Source organism: Acomys minous (genome assembly GCF_964271855.1).
Source record: "Acomys minous genome assembly, chromosome: 17".
Classification (NCBI taxonomy): domain Eukaryota; kingdom Metazoa; phylum Chordata; class Mammalia; order Rodentia; family Muridae; genus Acomys; species Acomys minous.
In genome coordinates this window covers 72,623,684-72,643,457 of record NC_140500.1, presented here as the reverse complement: position 1 = coordinate 72,643,457, position 19,774 = coordinate 72,623,684, and the positions used below count along the sequence as shown (strand labels likewise).

Here is a 19,774-nt window from a genome sequence, read left to right as displayed (position 1 = left end):
AAAAATTATGTATTGTGCTTAATCAAATCAATAGGCTAAAGACGTAAAAACACTAATTTTAGTAGATGTAGAAAGAGTTATGTATTTTTTACTTTATTTTTTTTTAAAGATTTATTTATTATTTATACAGTATCCTGCCCACACATGTGCCTGCCCACCACAAGAAGGCACCAGATCTCATTACAGATGGTTGTAAGCTACCATGTGTTTGCTGGAAATTGAACTCGGGACCTTTGGAAGAGCAGACAGTGCTCTTAAACCTCTGAGCCATCTCTCCAGCCCAAGTTATATATTTTTTTAAAGCTATCAATATTTACACATGATGTCAGATGCCTGTAATCCTAGCACTTGAGAACAGAGGCAAATGGATCTCTGTGAGTCTAAGGCCATCCTACTGATGGAGTTCTAGGCCAGCCAGAATTATATAGTAAAAAAAAAGAAAGAAAGAAAGAAAGAAAAAAAAAAAAAAGAAAAGCCAAAGCTATTCACAAACTAGACATACAACAGAAGAGAACTTGTTAAACTTGTTCAGCAATCTTTAAGAAACTTCTTTCTAGGGCTGGCAATGTGCCAGCTGTCTGCAGGAGGCTCACAACCATCTATAATGAGATCTGGTGCCCTCTTCTGTTCTGAAGGTGTACACGCAGACACAACCTTGTAGACATAATAAATAAAGAAATCTTTTTTAAAAAAAAAAGAAAGAAAGAAACTTTTTTCTGAGCCAGGCATTGTGGCACACGCCTTTTAAGTAATCGAGAATGACCTTGAACTTCTGACCTTCCTGCCTCCACTTCTTAAATGATGGAATTATAGGTGAGCAGTACCATGACGGGTTTTACAGGGTGATGGGGATGAAACCAGAGCTTCACGCATAGTAGGCAAACACTGAGTTATATCTTCAGGCCCTCAGTGGATGAACAGCCAACATCTTCCTCCATTAGTCTGAGTCTTCAAGCCTTCCCTCTAAGATCAGATGTATAACGGTGTCCACTTTCACACACACACACACACACACACACACACACACACACACACACACCATTTAAGATCAGAGAGCCAAGCTAGTGTAATTAGACAACAGAAAGAAGACCCAGGCATGATCTGGTAGATGGCTCATACCTGGAATCTCAGCATTTAGGAGACTGAGGCAGGAGAATTGTTATTAGTTTGGTGCCAAATACACTGTGAGCTATAGGCCAGCCTTTACTACTGTATAAGATACTATCCCCATCTCCAAAAAATCCCCCCAAATAAATAAATAGGTAAAATAATAAATGAAATGCATACATATTGGAAAAGAGAAATAAAGATTGTTCTTTCTAGACAACATTATTGCCTGTGGAGAAAGTTCCAATAACCAAGAAAGTTTAGCAAAGCCATAGGGTATAAGGGCAACACCCGGATTAAACTTTGCTTGTTTTGGGGATCCAGTCTCATACAGCCCAGGCTGGCCACAAACTTGCTATGCAGTTGAGGATAATTTTCAACTCTTTCCTCCGTCCTCTGCTTTCCAAGTCATAGGAATATAGGTGAGTTTTACCACATCCTGCATCAATCATACTTTTTTATATGTTAGCAATGGACAATTCAAAATTGAATATGTCAGTGCCTTTTACAAGGAAAGAAGGAAGGAAGGAAGGAAGGAAGGAAGGAGAGACTAAGAAGGACGAGAGGAAGGAAAATAGAGCCATATGTGTATATACCTATAAAGTTTACTAAGAGCTGATCACCCTGGAGGTGACAAATGCAGTGGCTTTGGCTGAACTTAGAGACAAGCAGAGCTGGGCACAATTTGTTGGTGCTTGCCTTTAACCTCAACACTGTGGAGGCAGAGGCAGGCAGATATCTGAGTTCAAGGCTAGCCTGGTCTACGTTGAGAGTTCCAAGTCAGATAGGGCTACAGAGTGAGAACTGGTCCAGAAAAGAAGAAAGAAAGAAAAAAGAAAATCAGGAAGCAGCTGTTGAAAACAAAAGCATTAAGGTTTAAGCTACTCAGTTTCCTTTTTTTTTTTTTTTTAAGACAAATTTATTATATAGGCAGCACCAGATGAGGGCACCAGCTCTCATAGATGGTTGTGAGCCACAATGTGGTTGCTGGGAATTGAACACAGAAGCTTTGGAAGAATAAATAGTGCTCTTAGCCTCTGAGCCATCTCTCCAGCCCAGCTACTCAATTTCTTTCAGGAAGACTATCTGGGAAATATCTGAGCATAAGAAGCAGAGGGGCTCAGCCTGGAGGTGCAGGCTCAGTTATTGGTTGAACAGGACAACCTGCGGAGGATGCATACAGCACCAGGGCAGTCCTGTCAGAGATGCCCAGTTGATCCGCCACACTCTGCTAGGCCCAATGGCATGTAATCGGAAGACTTGAGCCACTATGGATTGAGATACCTGGCTTCCAGACTCAGTCCACAGTGAAGCCACAGGAGCCCTGAACACCAACCATATCTGACATGAGTATTAGTACTGGTCAGGCCTCCTGGTTATATATTTTGGGCCCCCAAAGAGTCCACTGTTCACAGCCCATTGCACTTTAGAACGCTTTCCTAATGCTTTATATTCAACTCCAGGCGGTGTGGATCGTGGGCCTTTTCTCTCCCACACTTGAGGAGTCTGACTGACTGCGCTTTGGAGAACACATCTGATCTTTGGTGAAGTCACCTCTAATTCAGTGCCCGTTTGGTCATCTCCATAGCAGGGAGCAAACCAGCTCCTGCATTTGGGTTAGGGAGGCTTAGTCACTCTCCCTGTCTCAGCCTTCTGAGTGCTGGGGTTAAGGATGTCTGCCATTGGTTTAGGAGCTCCTGCTTAACACATACACTTTAAATAACTATACAATGTACTGGGTTTTTTTAAAAAAAAGATTTACATATGTATGTATGTATGTATGTATGTATGTATGTATGTACGTACGTATATGAGTGTTCTGTCTTTCTGTACATCTGGATGACAGAAGAGGGCACCAGATCTCATTATAGATGGTTGTGAGCCACCACGCGGTCACTGGGAATTGAACTCAGGACCTCTGGAAGAATAAGTAGTGCTCTTAACCTCTGAGTTATCTCTCCAGCCCCTACAATGTATTGTTTATTCCAGAATCACAATTAGGAAAACCATTTACAATACCCCATCCCGAGTGAGGGTTTTAGAAACAGGAACTTTTTTTTGTTTTTGTTTTTTTAATTTTTAAGACAGGGTTTCTCTGTGTAGCCTTGGCTGTCCAGGCTGGCCTCAGACTCAGAGCAATCAGCCTGCCTCTGCCTCCCAAGTGCTGGGATTAAAGGTGAGCACCACCATTGCCCGACTAGAAACAGTATCTCCAGGTGTCGCTGAATCCACTGCGTAGCTAAAGATAACCTTGAATTCTTTTGTCCTTCCATTTCTTTCTCCTATGGGATGGGCTCACATGCATGACAACACCTAGCTAAAATGTACAGCCCGGGGCTGGAGAGATGGCTCAGAGGTTAAGGGCACTGCCTGCTCTTCCAGAGGTCCTGCGTTCAATTCCCAGCAACCACATGATGCCTCACAGCCATCTATAGTGAGATCTGGGGCCCTCTTCTGGCCTGCAGGTGTACATGAAGGTGAAGCACTGTATACTTAAATAAATAAATATTTTTCAAAAAAAGCTTAAAAAAATGTACAGCCCAAAGATAATGTTTATGGATACAAGCCTGTTTTGTGGGAGAAGGCACTGAATTGAAAAAAAAAAAATGCATGACTTAAAAATTCAATTAGAAACTGTGTTTGGTGGCATACCCCTGTAATCAGAGTACTTGGTAGGTAGAGGCAGAAAGGTAACCTCAAATTTGAGGCTAGTCCAGGCTATATGGGGAGACCCGGACACATGCATACCCTGTCCCTCCCACCACCACACCCCACTTCTAAACTGCACCCATCTCAACAAAAGCAGAACACTTAGCCGTCTCACATGCAGATTTCTGATTCATGCAATCCTCTCTTGATTCTTTGAAAACATCCGTTAAAATATCTTTTAGGGATTTACAGAGGTGTATTAAATTAAAACGTCTTTTTTCATTTTGAAAGCGCACATGGCATTTGTTTTTAGCCAGCTCTGACTGAGTGTGATCTGAGAGTGAATTTGGTGGTCACTCTAGTATGTGTTAACAGACAGTGACATCATTTCAAAGCAGGAAATGGCTCTCGGGTTACCATAAAATTGACTTGGGCTTCAGAAGGATTACACACGACAGACCTCTGCTGTGTGTGGGGGGATGCCATTACAGCTAAATCAAAGGTAACTGTGAGGCCTGGCAGGCGCTTGTCAACAGGTAAAGCGAGGAGCTGTTCCGCAAGAGCCTCGAGTCAGGCTGACATTCTCCAGGCTTTATTTTCATTTCAGGTTAAAGGTCAGGCAGCAAAGCCATTCCCAGTGGGCTTTATTTATGCTTCTCAGAGTTTGGGATGGTGAAGCGTCTTGAGGAAGAGGGATGGCTCAGGTGAGCTCCATCTCCCAGCCCAGGTGATGACAGCCCAGCGTTTTATGAATGAGCATAGTTGTTCACAGCACACCAAAACTCTTCCTCTCCCTACCCCCCTAACCCTCCCACCCCTCCACCCAACCTCACACCTCTTTGAAGGACAGGTGAGGAGGTACTGGTGTCTCTGACTGGCCAGGTTGGTAGGACGATCAGGCAGTGATTCCAGAAGTCTTTCCTATTCTTTCCTATTCTGGTGACTTGAAAAAAAGTTAACATCTTAAATAACAAATCATAAGCCAGGCTCGGTGGCATGCACCTGTAATCCCAGCACTCTGGGAGGCAGAGGCAGGTGAATCTCTGTGAGTTCGAGGCCAGCCTGGTCTACAAAGGGAGTCCAGGACAGCCAAGGCTACACAGAAAAACCTTGTCTCGAAAAAAAAAAAAAAAGCAAGAGAGAGAGAGAGAGAGAGAGAGAGAGGAAGGAAGGAAGGAAGGAAGGAAGGAAGGAAGGAAGGAAGAGTAAATACACAAGTCAGGAACACACAAGCCGGGTGCTTTGGAACAAGTTCCCAAGGCTTTCAGCAGCATCTCTTCCCACAACTCTCTGTTTTGGTTTGTTTTATCCTCCCCCTGTCCCCCACCCTAGACACAGTTTCTCTGTGTATCCCTGACTCTCCTGAAACTAGCTCTATAGACTAGGCTGGTCTCAAACTCACAAAGATCCTCCTGCCTCTGCCTCCGAGTGTTGGGATCAAAGCTGTACACCATCATGCCCAGCCCCACCCCCACCCCCCAAAAAAGTGCCTCTTCTGGTTTAGGAAGAATTATTTTGAACACTGCCACTCTAATCCCCGTCATCTTAATCCTTCACCATTTGGGAACAACAGAGAAAATGCACCTGACAAAGCTGTAGAGCTCATGTCACATCCGTCCTATCTTGGCTCAGAGGTCAAGAGCACTGGCTGCTCTTCCAGAGGTCCTGAGTTCAATTCCCAGCAACCACACACATGGTGGCTCACGACCATCTGTAATAGGATCTGATGCTCTTTTCTGGTGTGCATGAAGACAGTGTACTCATATACACAAAATAAATATATCTTTTAAAAAAAAAAGGCTGAAACCTTGTCGCCATTCTTCAAATCTTACAGAGAAGATCAAATTGGGCCCCTGGTTAGAGTCATATCTGTGAAAATTATATTTAAGAAATAGTAGAGACAGCTTCACATACATATTACCCAAGGTCGTAGCGGCCATTCTCAGCCCCTATGGTTTCTTCTTTAATCTTGAAAATATTCTTCTTAGCCAGGCGTGGTAGCACACACCTTTAATTGCAGCACTCAGGGAGGCAGAGGCAGGCAAGTTGCTTGGGTTCCAGGCCAGCCTGGTCTACAAAGCAAATCCAGGACAGCCAAGGCTACACAGAGAAACCCTGTCTCAAAAAATGAAAAAACCAAAAGAAATAAAAAATAAAGTTTCTTGCTCTCTGATCTTACGTACTTTTGAGTAAAGTGTGGTGTCTCATGCCTATAACCTGAGCACTATAGAGATTGAGGCAGGAGGACAGCTGAGAAGTGTTCAAGACTATATATTGAAATATATATATATATATATATATATAGTTTTATCATGAAGTCCTGTGTCAAATACTCACTGAATTACTTTTACAAGACAAGATTTGAAGTGAAATACTAAGGTGCATTTTAATTCTTTAGTTTATTTGTTATGGTGGTGGTAATCAAGTTGCTAGGCATGGGATCTGCCATTCCTAGCCTCAGAGATGCATTTTTCCCATGACCGGCAAGCAATATTTCACATACTTTGAATCAGTTGCCATTAATATGTTCTGCCTGAAACAGTATTTAAATAGGACAAAATACCACTGATACAAAAAATAACATCTCATAGCCTGCTGACACACACCTTTAATCCTAGCACTCAGGAGGCAGAGGCAGGCAGATCACTGTGAGTTCCAGGATAGCCTGGTCTACAAAGTGAGTCCAGGACAGCCAAGGATACACAGAAAAACCCTGCCTCAAAACAAACAAACAAAAAATAAATAAAAAATAAATAACATCTCATGTCTTATTTTCTGGTCCCTTTCTTCTAAATTCTCTCTGTAAAAAATTTCAACAGTACAATCAAGCTAATGTCAAACCAAGCAAGTATGTTTGTGAGCAAAGTTATCTTTGGTCTTTTATTGTTGCAAACAGCACTGTCAAATTAGGATCAGAACTACTCACTTTTCTTCCTTTCTTTCATCTTCTGAAGCTGAGGTTATTATTTTTAATTCCTAATTTGGTTAGATAGAAGGTAATACATTTCACTATCACATCTCTCTCTCTCTCTCTCTCTCTCTCTCTCTCTCTCTCTCTCTCTCTCTCAAACACACACACACACACACACACACACACACACTAACATTTTCATAGGCACACATATACCCCCACATGGTCTTTCCTTACCCAGAACACACTCCATATCTCACCATCCCTCTTTTATTTGGCTGCTTGTTTTGAGACAATGTTTCTCTGTGTAGGCCTGGCTGTCCTGGAACTTGCTCTGTAGAGGCTAGCTCTTCTGTATTTCTGATCTGTGCCTTATGGATATCAAAACAGGACTATTTAAAGCCAACTATGTACATGCACCCATTCAGAAAGCTGAGGCAGGAGGATTCCTATGTGTTTGAGGTAGGCCTTTATTACATAAACCAGCCTGGGCTACAGAGCAAGATCCTGTCTCAAAAATAAACAACAATAAAGTACATTTATTTTTCTTGTCTATCAGAACAGTTAAAATTAGGTAATGATTAGAAAACATTGTTGCAGCTGGGCGGTGGTGAAGCACACTTTTAATCTCAGCACTTGGGAGGCAGAAGCAGGTGGATCTCTGTGAATTCAAGGCCAAAGTGGTCTCGAGGCCAACCAGGGCTACACGGAGAAACTCTGTTTCAAAAAGAAACAACAACAGAAGAAAGAGAAGAAGAAGGAGGAGGAGGAAGAGAAGAAGAAGAGAAAGAAGAAGAGAAAGAAGAAGAAGAAGAAAAGAAGAGAAAGAAGAAGAAGAAGAAGAAGAAGAAGAAGAAGAAGAAGAAGAAGAAGAAGAAGAAGAAGAAGAAGAAGAAGAAGAAGAAGAAGAAGACATTGTTACAGAGGCTAGAGACATGGCCCAGAGGTTAAGATTGCTGGCTACTCTTGGAGAAGACCTGGTTTTGATTCCCAGTACTGATAAAGTGGCTCACAGCTGCCTGCTCCTCCTATTCTAGGGGATTTGGTGCTCTTTTTTGACCTCTACCGGGACCAGACATACTACATGTAGGCAAAACATTTATACAATAAAAGGTTTTTGTTTGTTTTTTGTTTTTGTTTTTTTTATAAATTGCTTGCTAAATGCTTAGTACTTTCCAAATCTTTAAGTGGAGATATTCAGAAGTATTTAGAGGTGTCCTATGGTGGCATAGCTAGCTGGTAGAAAACAAGGGACCTGCTCTCCAGTTGTTCTCAGGCCAAGACACACATCCTAACAAACGTTTATCTTCAGTGTTTTACAGTTCCTAGAGTATGGCTCGAAGGAAGAGAGATCTGAGATTGATGTGTGGAAGATGAGTCGCTGGCGTTGAGTGAAGAAACAAACATCCCATTTCCTATCACATCCTTTAAGCACCTTAGTATTGCTATCTACATTAATTTTTTTATTATTTTGAATTCTGTGTATGAGTGCATGTCTGGATAAGCATATGAATACCAGTGCCTGCAGAGGCTAGAGGCCTCAGATCCCCTGGAGCCTGCCTCTGCCTCTGTGCTGGGATTAAAGGCGTCCACCACCATGCCTGGATTATTTTTCATTTTTTTGAGACAGGGTTTCTCTGTGTAGCCCTAGTTGTCCTGGACTCATTTTGTAAACCAGGTTGGCTTCGAACTTAGAGATCTGCCTATCACCTAAAGTGTTGGGACTAAAGGCATACGACGGCACTGCCTATTGGAAAAATATTTTCAACTAAACAAAAACAAAGACAAAGAATTGGTGTGTCAAGTATGGTCCCGACACTCGGAAAATTGAGACTATAATATCAAGAGTTCAAGGCCAGCCTCAGCTTTATTAGATCTTGTTGCAAAATATAAAACAACCCAACACAGTGAAAACAAACACAGGCAGATCTCTGTGAACTTAAGGGTAGCCAGAAGTACAAACTGAGATCTTATCTCAAACAGACAACACCCCACTTAAATAAACCATATATACACATACATATATATTGTATATATGCATTCTATTGTGTGTGCATATATACATATGCACAGGCTGAATGAGGTCTATGGTCAGGTGCATCTGCCAGCGTGTGCATAGAGATGGTAATGGAGTAGGAGAAGGCTGGGAAGACACAGAGTGTATATCCCTAGCTGGTTTAATGGGCGGACTGAAGCCTCCCATTCAGGCTGCGACATCTGAGCACAACTGTCCACGGTTGTTGCCCAGGGACTTGTTGGCTACAGAAATCAGGCAGTCATGAACAGTCAGAAGGCTACCAAGTTTTGACATATGTTAAAGATGGGCCATTGAATTCCCCTTTTCCCAATTTTGTGAAATATTGGGAAGTAACTATTTCATACTAGTGTTCCAGGCCTTTCTTTCCTTAATTAATTAATTAATTAAATTTAATTTATTTTATGTTTTTGGGTTGTTTTTTGTTTGTTTGTTTGTTTGTTTGTTATTTGAGACAGAGTTTCTCTGTGTAGCCTTGGCTGTCCTGGACTCACTTTGTAGACCAGGATGTCCTTGAACTCAGAGATCTGCCTGCCTCTGCCTGAATGCTGGAATCGAAGGCCTGAGCCACCACACCCAGCTTATTTTATTTTATGTATATAAATGATTTGCTTGCATGTATATATCTGTGTGCTACATGCCCACAGAAGTCAAAAGAAGAACTGGAGTTACAGATGGTCGTGAGCCACCGTAAGGCTGCTAGAAATTGAATTCAGGTCCTCGGTAAGCCAGTGCCCTTAACCACTGAGCCATCCCCCGCACCCAGGCCAGCCTTTCTTTGTTATGTAATTCCAGGGGCTTACGGCATTCTGGGCTGGGTAAACAGGTACTAATGAGCCCCACACCTTTTTGAGACAGCCAAAGAATTAGGTATTTTTAGCAGAAAACTTCAATCTACAGAAGAGATCATGTGCAGGAGTGGAGATTTGCAAATGAGCACTAGCATATCTTTAGGTAACTTCTGCTCATTTGAAACTCTAATTTACCCTTACTGGACCCAGTTACTTCATTCAGTTCATGCAGATGTGACAATGTGACCTCAGGCATGGAAGGCTGGTCATAGATTAGTCTGGCCTTCCCTGGGTCTCTTGGTTTTCTTCTGACTCTCTGTGGGTGCAGGCATCCAATGTTCCTCAAGTATGGACAGGGCCAGAGCTTAGGCTTATTATTCTCAAAATTTTTGTTTATTTTTGGAGAGACAGGGTCTCCTTTACATAGCCTTGCCTAGCCTGGAACCCAGTGTAGACCAGTCTAAAACATGCAGCAATCTCTTGCCGCAGCCTCCTGGGTGCCAGGATGGCTCGTTCTTAAATTCATAAATGGGTTTGATTGCACCACCACATAAAATATTTGCAGATTGCTGGGCATGGTGGCGCACACCTTTAATCTCAGCACTCCAGAGGCAGAGGCAGGCGGATCACTATGAGTTCGAGGCCAGCCTGGTCTACAAAGGGAGTCCAGGACAGCCAAGGCTACACAGAGAAAGCCTGTCTTAGAAAAACAAAGACAGCAAAAAAAGAGTCACAGGTCATTGGAAAGTTTGTTCTCCCCGCTGTCCATTCCACTTCCCATTACCAGGCATAAGTATTTGGTAAGCGAAAAGAATGGTCCCTTCAGCCAGGACAATCAGGCACACTTGCAGCCCTAAGCATTCACAAGTCTGAGGCAGTTGGACTGCTGAAAGTTCAGGCCAACTTGGGCTACATTGCCAAGGGCATCAAAAGAATTCGAAACTTCAGTGAGTTTCTGGTTTACCTCACGAAGGAAGATGGGTGTACTGACTTCAAAGTGCTAGGTAGAAAGTCAGGTAGGAGACATGTATAGAGGTTTCCATTTTTAAAAAAATCACATCTATCTATCTATCTATCTATCTATCTATCTATCTATCATCTACCTATTCTCTCTCTCTCTCTCTCTCTCTCTCTCTCTCTCTCTGTATTTTGTAAACAACAAAACACAACATCAATCTACATTGGCTGACATCTTTAGTGAAGAGCACCAAGGCCATTTTTGATTCATATGACCCTTTCCCTCCACTGGAAATAGGTGACACTGCTGGCAAACCGATGTGCGTGTGTTTCTATGATAGGGCAGATTAACGGAAATAATAACTACATTCCATAAGAATGCTTACTCGAAATAACAATAATGTGCAGTCAGAGTCACTGTTGCTCAGCCATATCAAGGAAGCAACAACCATGTCCCCAAATAGCTGTGGACATATGTGAGCTATCTTCCCTGGGTAGAATACTTTCCCAAAACTTAACAGCTTATAATTTATGCAGCCATCAATGGTGGAAGGGTGACTGGACAAAACATCATGACAGGGCTCTTGCATTGTTGTCCTTCTGTTTTTTGAGACAGAGTCTCATAATGCAGCGCTCTGGCCTCGTATTCTGGGTCCTCCTACCGCAGCCTCCCCACTTGGGAATTTATAACTTAAGCAAATACTTTTCTTACTCTGATTGTTTGTTTGTGGCTTAAAAAAAAACAAAACAATCTCATACTGTAGTCTAGGCTTATGGCAACCTCCCTGCCTCAGCTTCCTCAAATTTAAAAATTGAGATACTTTAAATTTTTTTTTTAATTTTAAAGCTGGGTGGTGGTAGTGCACCCCTTTGTTCCTAGCACTCAGGAGGCAGGCAGGCAGATCTCTGAATTTGGGGCCAGCCTGTTCTACAGAAGGAGGTGCAGGATAGCCCAGGTGACACAGAGAAACTGTTTTGAGAAAGGAGACAAAACAAAATAATAATAATAACAGTAACAATAATAATAATAATAATAATAATAATAATAATAATAATAATAATAATATTGATAGTGAATAACCCAGGATGTGATCAATATTCACTTTATGTTTATAGAATCAAACTGTGAGCAAAGGCAGGTATGGGTGTGTGTCTGTAGCCCCAGCACTCAGGAGGTAGAGGCAGAAGGGTATGTAGTTAAAGGCCATGCTCAGTTACACAAGGAGTTCAAAGCCAGACTAGGCTACATGAAATGCATCTCTCTCAAAAAAATGAAAATAAAAAGGAAAGAATGAAAACGGATAGAAAAACTGTCATTTCCAAATCTTCACAACGATGTGATCCAACTGCAGGAGAAACGCTGTAACAGCAGCAAACGGTCGGCAGGGGGCTCTGCTCCTTTTACATAAAACTAAGCTTTGCAAAAGACAGATCGGGAACAAGATCCACTAAGTAGAACCTTTAATCAAAGCAATAAACCACATTCTGTAACTGTGGCCTCTTATTTAGAAGAGTTTGGAGGCTTGAACACAGAAGAAAAACTGCAAACGGTATATGGGTAAGTAATTTGCTAAAAGATCAGGGAAGGTATAAAATTGTAAAGAACAATTACTAAAAGAAAGATGGATTCAAAGTTTCCATAATTTACTGCCGTTTAGAAGGAAAGAAAACAGATGTTGAAACCTTTTGAACATTCAATTATCCGAAATGTTCAGCTTTTGTACTATACAGAAAGGTTAGATATTTAAACTTTGTGCGTGCGTGTGTGTGTGTGTGTGTGTGTGTGTGTGTGTGTGTGTTGGGGGAGGGGGGAGGACTGCCCTCTGGGTTCTCAATGTTTACTTAGACCCTGTCACCTTAGCTTTAGCTCACACATTTATAGTTAAGAAAAAACTTTGATAGGACGTTATAACATTAAACTTGCTTTCCTACCTGGTCCGTAGTTTACAACCTTGTTAACATTCCAGGAGAAATCTCACCTAAAACCAAAGAACGTTGTTCCAAGAGCTTTGGAAAGCCGGAATGGGAAACCTGGTTTTGTTTTTATCTAAATAAAGAAAAATTCATTTTAAACTAACATACAATGAAGGAGTCATAACTTCTTTTTTTCAGACTCTTCCAAGAAGCAGGTGTTTCACATTTGTAGTGAGCGATTCCTTTCTGATTCCAGAAAAGATGACCACTTACATCTGAAGTGAAATATACATTTTAGGCATTCAAGTTTGCTAAATAAGTATTTCCTGTTTTAATTTTTAAAATCATATTATTTATTTATTCATTTATAGGATGGCGGGAGCGGGTGTCACGTTAGGGCATTTGCGGAAATCAAAGAACAACTTCCCCCTCCTCCTTCAACCCCAATAATCAGGCCCGGAGCTCGGGGCTCTAGGTATTGCGGTAAGATCTTTACCTGTTGAGTCGCCTTGTTTTGTTTTAAGAGGTAAACTGTTTAAAGTACAAAACTAAGTCTGCCATGCAGGTAAGTGAGTAAATAAATAAATAAATAAATAAATAAATAAATGCTGGGGCGGGGGTTCTGAAGTAATATTCTGAGCTGTCAGACTGTAATCCGAAAATAGGAGGGGGGGGGGGAAGCAACCAATAACTTATCCGCTCAAATGAGAACTTTCCGATCTGTTTTTTATCGAGAATACATTTAGGAATATTTGGATAGTAAAAGAGATCATTTTCTCGCTGCGGTTTTGGCACGCGGGTTGTCACAGTATTTCGCTAGTTGCTCACCGCGTGCGCAGAGAGCCTCTTTAAAACGGGGATAGGCTGAGAATAAACCGATCCTCAGCTGTAAGCGCTTCTTGAACCATTTAAATTACTTTGAACTTTTGGCTTTTGAATGTTAATTCCAACGCCATTTACTTAACCATCCTTTCAAACTTACCTTTTGAAGAATAACAGCACATCAAAAGTCGGAACAAGTGTTTCCCGAATAGGAATGAACATACAGTTTAGCTAGAAAGATGAACCACCACAAAAAGAAGAGACTATAGACACGCGAGAACCATTTCACACCTGGCCCACATAGTCCAGGAAAAAGAGTGCCTGTTGGGTTGTCATTCACTGTTGTTGTTGTTGTTGTTGTTGTTGTTGTTGCTGTTAATGTCAAGGAGCCGATCGGTCGAGACTGAAAATGAATGTTGTGTTGAACGTGAATAATTCTTTTTTTTTTTTTTTTAAGTTTAAAACTTTAGTGCCTGTGCCAGGGCAAGTTGCGGGAGCAACCACCTGAAACGGATTCACCGGCTTTTAGGGACCAGCAGTCCCGTTGGCGGGGTCTACCGTGTTTCGATATTCTTCGTTTTAGAGTAGATTGAGTACGCGGGCTAGGATGAGAGGAATGAGGGGGAGGCTGGGAAGATAGATTCCAACACCGTAGGACAGAGGGGCCAGATAAAGGAAGGATAGAGGGACGATTTTCGCCTTGACTCCGTGGCAAGCTGAGAGCAGCAGGATCAGGGCAGGTGGGGCAGAGGAGGCTCCTTGCTGCTCCCGGGCATGTGGGGCGTGGCAAGGGCGTGGATTGCGGAGCAGCCACCCAGCCTCCGCTGGCGCGCAGGTATAAAAGGTGTGGTTCCCCCGCCCTCGGGGAGCTCCTCTGCGCTCCAAGTCCTCAGTTACTACGAAGGCCAGGGCGGGCCGTAAGGGTTGGTCCGCCAAGGGATGCTTTCTCCGAAGCACCAAGGCCAGCCCCGCTCTCCCAAAGCCGCGGCCGCGCCGCACCAGCCCTCGGCCAGGGACATGGCTCTGTACTGCGGCGATAACTTCGTGTACTCACAGCCCGCCGCCGCCGCGCCCGGTGCGCCCCCGACCTCCAGGGCACCCTACGGGCTGTCCGACTACGCCGCGCCGCCCGCCGCCGCTGCCAACCCCTACCTGTGGCTGAACGGGCCCAGCGTGGGCAGCCCGACCTCCGCGGCGGGCTACCTGGGTGCTCCGCCGCCGCCCCCCGGAGCAGCGCCCGGACCCTTCCTGCAGCCGCCAGCCGCTCCGGGCACCTTCGCGGGCGCCCAGCGGGGCTTCGCGCAGCCCTCGGCGGTCGCGCCCACCTCTCCCGCCGGTTCGGCAGCTCCGGGCGAGCTGGGCTGGCTGTCCATGGCCAGCCGCGAGGACCTGATGAAGATGGTGCGACCACCCTACTCGTACTCGGCGCTCATCGCCATGGCCATCCAGAGCGCGCCCGAGCGCAAACTCACCCTCAGCCACATCTACCAGTTCGTTGCTGACAACTTCCCTTTCTACCAGCGCAGTAAGGCTGGCTGGCAGAACTCCATCCGCCACAATCTGTCACTCAACGACTGCTTCAAGAAGGTGCCCCGCGACGAGGACGACCCAGGTGAGGACGGCCGGGCAGGTGCTTCCTGGCTGGGGAGGATACGAAGCCGCGCACCTGTGGGTGCTGCGAGCCGGTGCCCAACATTGGGTTTGTGTGCGGGTGGCTTGAAAATCCATCCACACGGGGTCTTCTCATCACTGGAGAGAACATGTGGGTTATAGAGCCACCCCAATCTGGTCTGATAAGGATGCAGGAAGTATCAGATCTTCGCAGGGAGGGCACAGTGAGCTGGTCCCTCTCACACTCAAGGTAGAAGCTGGCCGGTTAAACCTAAAAGTTGATGCCCTCAAAGAGGAGGCCGCTGCAAGGGATGTGAATAGCACAAATTAACTGGAAGGTGGATGGGTGGGGGGAGAGCAGGGGAGCAAGGGTTCTCAGAAGCAGGAGGGCTATCACCTGTTAACAAAGAGTGAAAAGAGAACTTTGGGCCACACTTCCTCCTTTGAATTCCCAAGGCTCTCGCTGTTCCCTTACCTAGTCACCTGATCGAGAGCCCCGATTTAATGATGAAAATCAATGGGCAAACTGAAGTGAGGAAGACTACATAGCTTCGTGTTCTGGTGGAAGTGGAGGAAAGCTTATAAAGGAACATTCTTCGCTCTACCGCTGAATCGCGCCTTGCAGAGGTCGCTCTGGAGCAGTGTTTTCCGCTGCTGATACTGTATTAGTAGAAACCACATTTAAAATGTTAACCTGTGGGGCTGGAGAGATGGCTCAGTAGTTAAGAGCACTGGCTGCTCTTCCAGAAGTCCTGAGTTCAATTCCCAGCAACCACAGCTGTCTGTAACCTCAGTTTCAAGGGACCTGACACCCTCACAGAAACATATGTCCAGGCAAAACACCAATGCACAAGAAAATAAACAATTTTTCAGTTAACATGATTACACATAATGAACTACCTTCCTATAATCTTATCATTTAGGAAGCAGAGGCTGGAGGATCTGGAGTTCAAGGTCAGCTACACAGCCTTTCTCTTATGCCCTGTGTATAATTACATCACATTTTAATTTGGACACATTTTAAGTGTCTTAATAGCCATTGGTGCCCAATGGTAACTATTGGACAGCAGTTTTTGAAGATGCAACTTCCCCGATTTAGCCTTTAAACTGCCCAAGATTATGTCTACTGTCACGTGTATTCCTTTGAACTCTTTTGCTTTTTTGTGACAGGGTTTCTCTGTAGCCTTGACTGTCGAACCCACTTTGCAGACCTCTAGTGCTTCTGCCTCCCCTAGTGCTTGGATTACAGGCGCCTAGCTCTCTTTGAGCTTTAAAAAGTTCAAAGATGTTGTATGTGGAAAAGTTTTGTTCTGTTTTAAAGAACAAAACCCAGTGTTTGGAAGTTGGGAGTGTAACTCAAAAGTAGACCACTTGCCTGCTGTATTGGGGTCTTGGGTTTATGCCCTTGCACTAGAGAGAGGAGGAAGAAAAGATACTGATACCAAATGACTCAATAGACCTGTCTAGATATTGTTTCTGTGTGTGAGTGTGTGTGTGTGTGTGTGTGTGTGTGTGTGTGTGTGTGTGTAAGAGACAGAGACAGAAATAGAGACAGAGATGGGGGAGGGGGAGATCTCTGAGTTTGAGGCCCAACCTAGTCTATATAGTGAGTTCTGGAACAGCCAGAGCTACATGGTAAGACACACAAAAAAGAAAGAAATGTTAGGTATGGAGCCAGTCTGCTTTAATACTGCCTCACCATGGTGACGGTTGTGTACAGCTTGGCATACAGCAGACAGCCAGTCTATACATCACAGCTCAACTGGAAACTGAATTGAGAGAAATTCCTACTTCTGTAGGAATTGCCTCCCTATGATTGAAGTGGGACAGATTTAATGAACCCGATTTCCTGGTGGTCCAGTGAGGCCTGCAGCAATCCTCCCTAACCCTCAGTTTTACTAAAGCAAGGTCCTTTGCTGTCCAAAATAGTTAAGCCAGGCATTGAGGCATACAACCTGTAATTCTAGGACTTAGGAAATGAAGGCAGAAGGAAGGATCGGCGGGTACACACACACACACACACACACACACACACACACACACACACACACACACACACTTCACTGCATAGCGCTTCAGGTCCGCTGGGGCTATTCCAGACCCTGTCTCATCAAATAGAGAGAGAGAGGAAAAGAGGGCTATAGCTCAGTTGCTAGAAACTTGCCTACCGTGCGTGATGCCCTGCTGTGGGTTCCTTTGATCCCCAGCACTGTAGAGTGAGTATGGTGGTATATGCTTGGAGGGGAGGCAGCAGAACTGGAGTAGAGCTAAGGCCATTCTGGAATATATGAAACTATTTAAATACCAGAAACAGACCCCACTCACATAGCTTATCATATTGTTATTCTGCCTCATTCTAAGTTAACTTTATCATAGGAAAAAGCATAAGGTCAATAGGATTTGGATCGATAGGATTTCAGACACTCAGTAAAGTGTCTTGAAACATAAGGGGGGACGTTTTGTGCACAGAAATAAAATAGAACCCTCAAGCCCAGGAGTGGTGGCAGGCACACACTTTAATCCCAGTATTCAGGAGTCAGAGGCAAATGGAACTCTGAGTTCAAGACTAGCCTGGTCTATAGAGCAAGTTCTGGGATAGCCAACCACACACAGAAATCCTGCTTCAAATAAATAAGGAGAGAGAGAGAGAGAGAGAGAGAGAGAGAGAGAGAGAGAGAGAGAGAGAGAGAGACGGAAGGAAGGAAGGAAGGAAGGAAGGAAGGAAGGAAGAAAAACTCTAACTCTTTTTTCCCCCTTCAGGGAAAGGTAACTACTGGACTCTAGATCCAAATTGTGAGAAAATGTTCGACAACGGAAACTTCCGACGGAAGCGAAAGCGCCGTTCTGAAGCCAGCAGCAACCTCACTGTGGCTTCAGGGACATCAAAATCAGAAGGTCAGTCCTCAAGACTAAGAGTGAGTAGAAAGCTGGAAGGAGATAGCCCCTCTTCTCTGCTGAGGCCGTCTCAGTCACCAGAACCTCCAGAGGGCACCAAGAGTACTGCGTCATCCCCTGGAGCGTCCACACTCACCTCCACTCCGTGCCTCAACACTTTCCTCAACAGCCTCAACACTTTAAGTGCCAACCCCAGCAGCATGAGCGTGAGCACCCAACGAGCCATCCCAGGCAGCCGCCGCCACCTAGGGGGCACCCAGCTGCCCTCCAGCACATTCCCCAACACCTCCATCCCAGACAGCCCTCCAGACTCCATGCCGCTGAGCACTGTGGGTGGAAGCAGCCAGATTGCTCCATACTACAACCCTTTCCCTGGCAGCGGCAGTGGGGACCAGAGCAGCCCCTTCGGCAGCCCTTTCTACAACTTCAGCATGGTCAACAGCCTCATCTACCCCCGGGATGGCTCTGATATATAGACTCCTTGGTAATGCAAAAACCAGTCGTGCCATTTTTATTCTTAGCATGCAGAGTACCTTCTTGGGGGAGAAAAAATTTGCAGCTCCAGTAGACTTTATAAAATTAGTTTACATATATAGAATTGTTAGAAATATTCATAAACATCCTTATGATTCTTTACATATAAAAATATTCAGAAAAATTTATGCACAAATTATGAGCCCAGGTTGTTTCCCCCCCCTCTTTCTTTCTTTCTTTCTTTCTTTTGTAATAGTTAATAGACACTGGTGATGCAATTTGTACATCAAGAAGCCATTAAAATTTTTTCCATACATTTCTAAAAAATTTAAGCTAATGCTGTGAGCTCTAATATATAGGGGACATGAAACCCTGTCTTTAAAAACAAAACTCATGTGGTTCCTGTCTCATGGCAACATCTCAAAAACATGTTAGCACTGAGCTGGAATACCTTCATTTTAGTGGGGGGCTGTTCCTCCTATAAATCCAGCCTTCCTGTTTGTTAGCAAGCATTGAACTCATTGCTTGGTTGGTTTTTTGTTTTTTGTTTGTTTGTTTGTTTGTTTTTTGAGACGGGTCTCTGTGTTTGCCTTGGCTGTCCTGTGCTCACTTTGTAGTTCAGGCCGGCCTCGGAACTCACAGTGATCCACCTGCCTCTGCCTCTTGAGTGCTGGGATTAAAGGCATGCGCCACCAAGTCCAACTTTCGAACTCATTGTTTTTAAAGACAGAGTTTTGTGTCCCCTGTATATTAGAACTCACAGCATTAGCTTACATTTTTTATAAATGTATGGAAAAAAGTTTGTGGTATGGAAAAACCTTTAATGGCTTCTTGATGTACAATTTGCGTCACCGTTGCCTATTAACTGTTATGCAAAAAGATAACCAAAGAAACCATGTGTCTTCATACTTTGAATACATTTTTTTCTGAATATTTTTGTATGTGAAGAATCAAAGACTTACAGATATTTCTAACATGAGTCTATATTTGTAAATTAATTTATAATGTCTTGCTGGAACTGCAAAGATTTCTTTCTAAGAAGGAACTCTGCATGCAAACACTAAACCCACAGATGGGAAGACTCCTGGCTTTTGTGTTACTGCTTCTCTGAACTCTGCTTTTTGTGGAAAAAAAAAAAAACTGGATGACGATGACATGGCACCCAAGCAGAGGGACTCTTTTGAGAATAATTGACTTTGCATATTGGATTTACCTATCCCCAGGTGAAAGGACTAGAATAAAAGTTACTGTTCACAAACGTTTTTGGGCATGAATGCTGGGTTTATTTCTAATATATTGACAGGGCATGGTGGACATGTCTTTAATCTCAGCACTAGGGAGTTCTTGGCTGATCACTATGGGTTTCAAGGCCAACCTGAGAGTCAAGACAACCAGGGCTATTACACAGAGAAATACTGTGGCGGGTGGGGCAGTGGGGGCGAGAACAAAAGAGGGGGCAAATTTGAGCTGGGATGGACCTCAGTAGCACAGTGTTTGTTCAGCCTTCCCAGCATAAGGCTCTACTTGGGGGTGGAAGACAGACTAAGATGAGTTCCAGTGCACAATAGTCCCAAGAAGGCTGTGACATGAGGTCATCCTCATGTGGGG

The 19,774-nt window shown here is 44.0% G+C and overlaps 1 protein-coding gene across 1 annotated transcript; it reads left to right on the top strand.

The window, feature by feature from the left end:
* The first annotated feature begins 14,069 nt into the window (after positions 1 to 14,069).
* FOXI3 (forkhead box I3) lies at positions 14,070 to 19,427 on the top strand. Its single transcript, XM_084765799.1, has 2 exons — positions 14,070 to 14,798; positions 17,558 to 19,427. The coding sequence occupies exons 1-2, from the start codon at positions 14,126 to 14,128 to the stop codon at positions 18,166 to 18,168; spliced, it is 1,284 nt and encodes a 427-aa protein (XP_084621925.1). The 5' UTR covers positions 14,070 to 14,125; the 3' UTR covers positions 18,169 to 19,427.
* Positions 19,428 to 19,774: the final 347 nt, after the last annotated feature.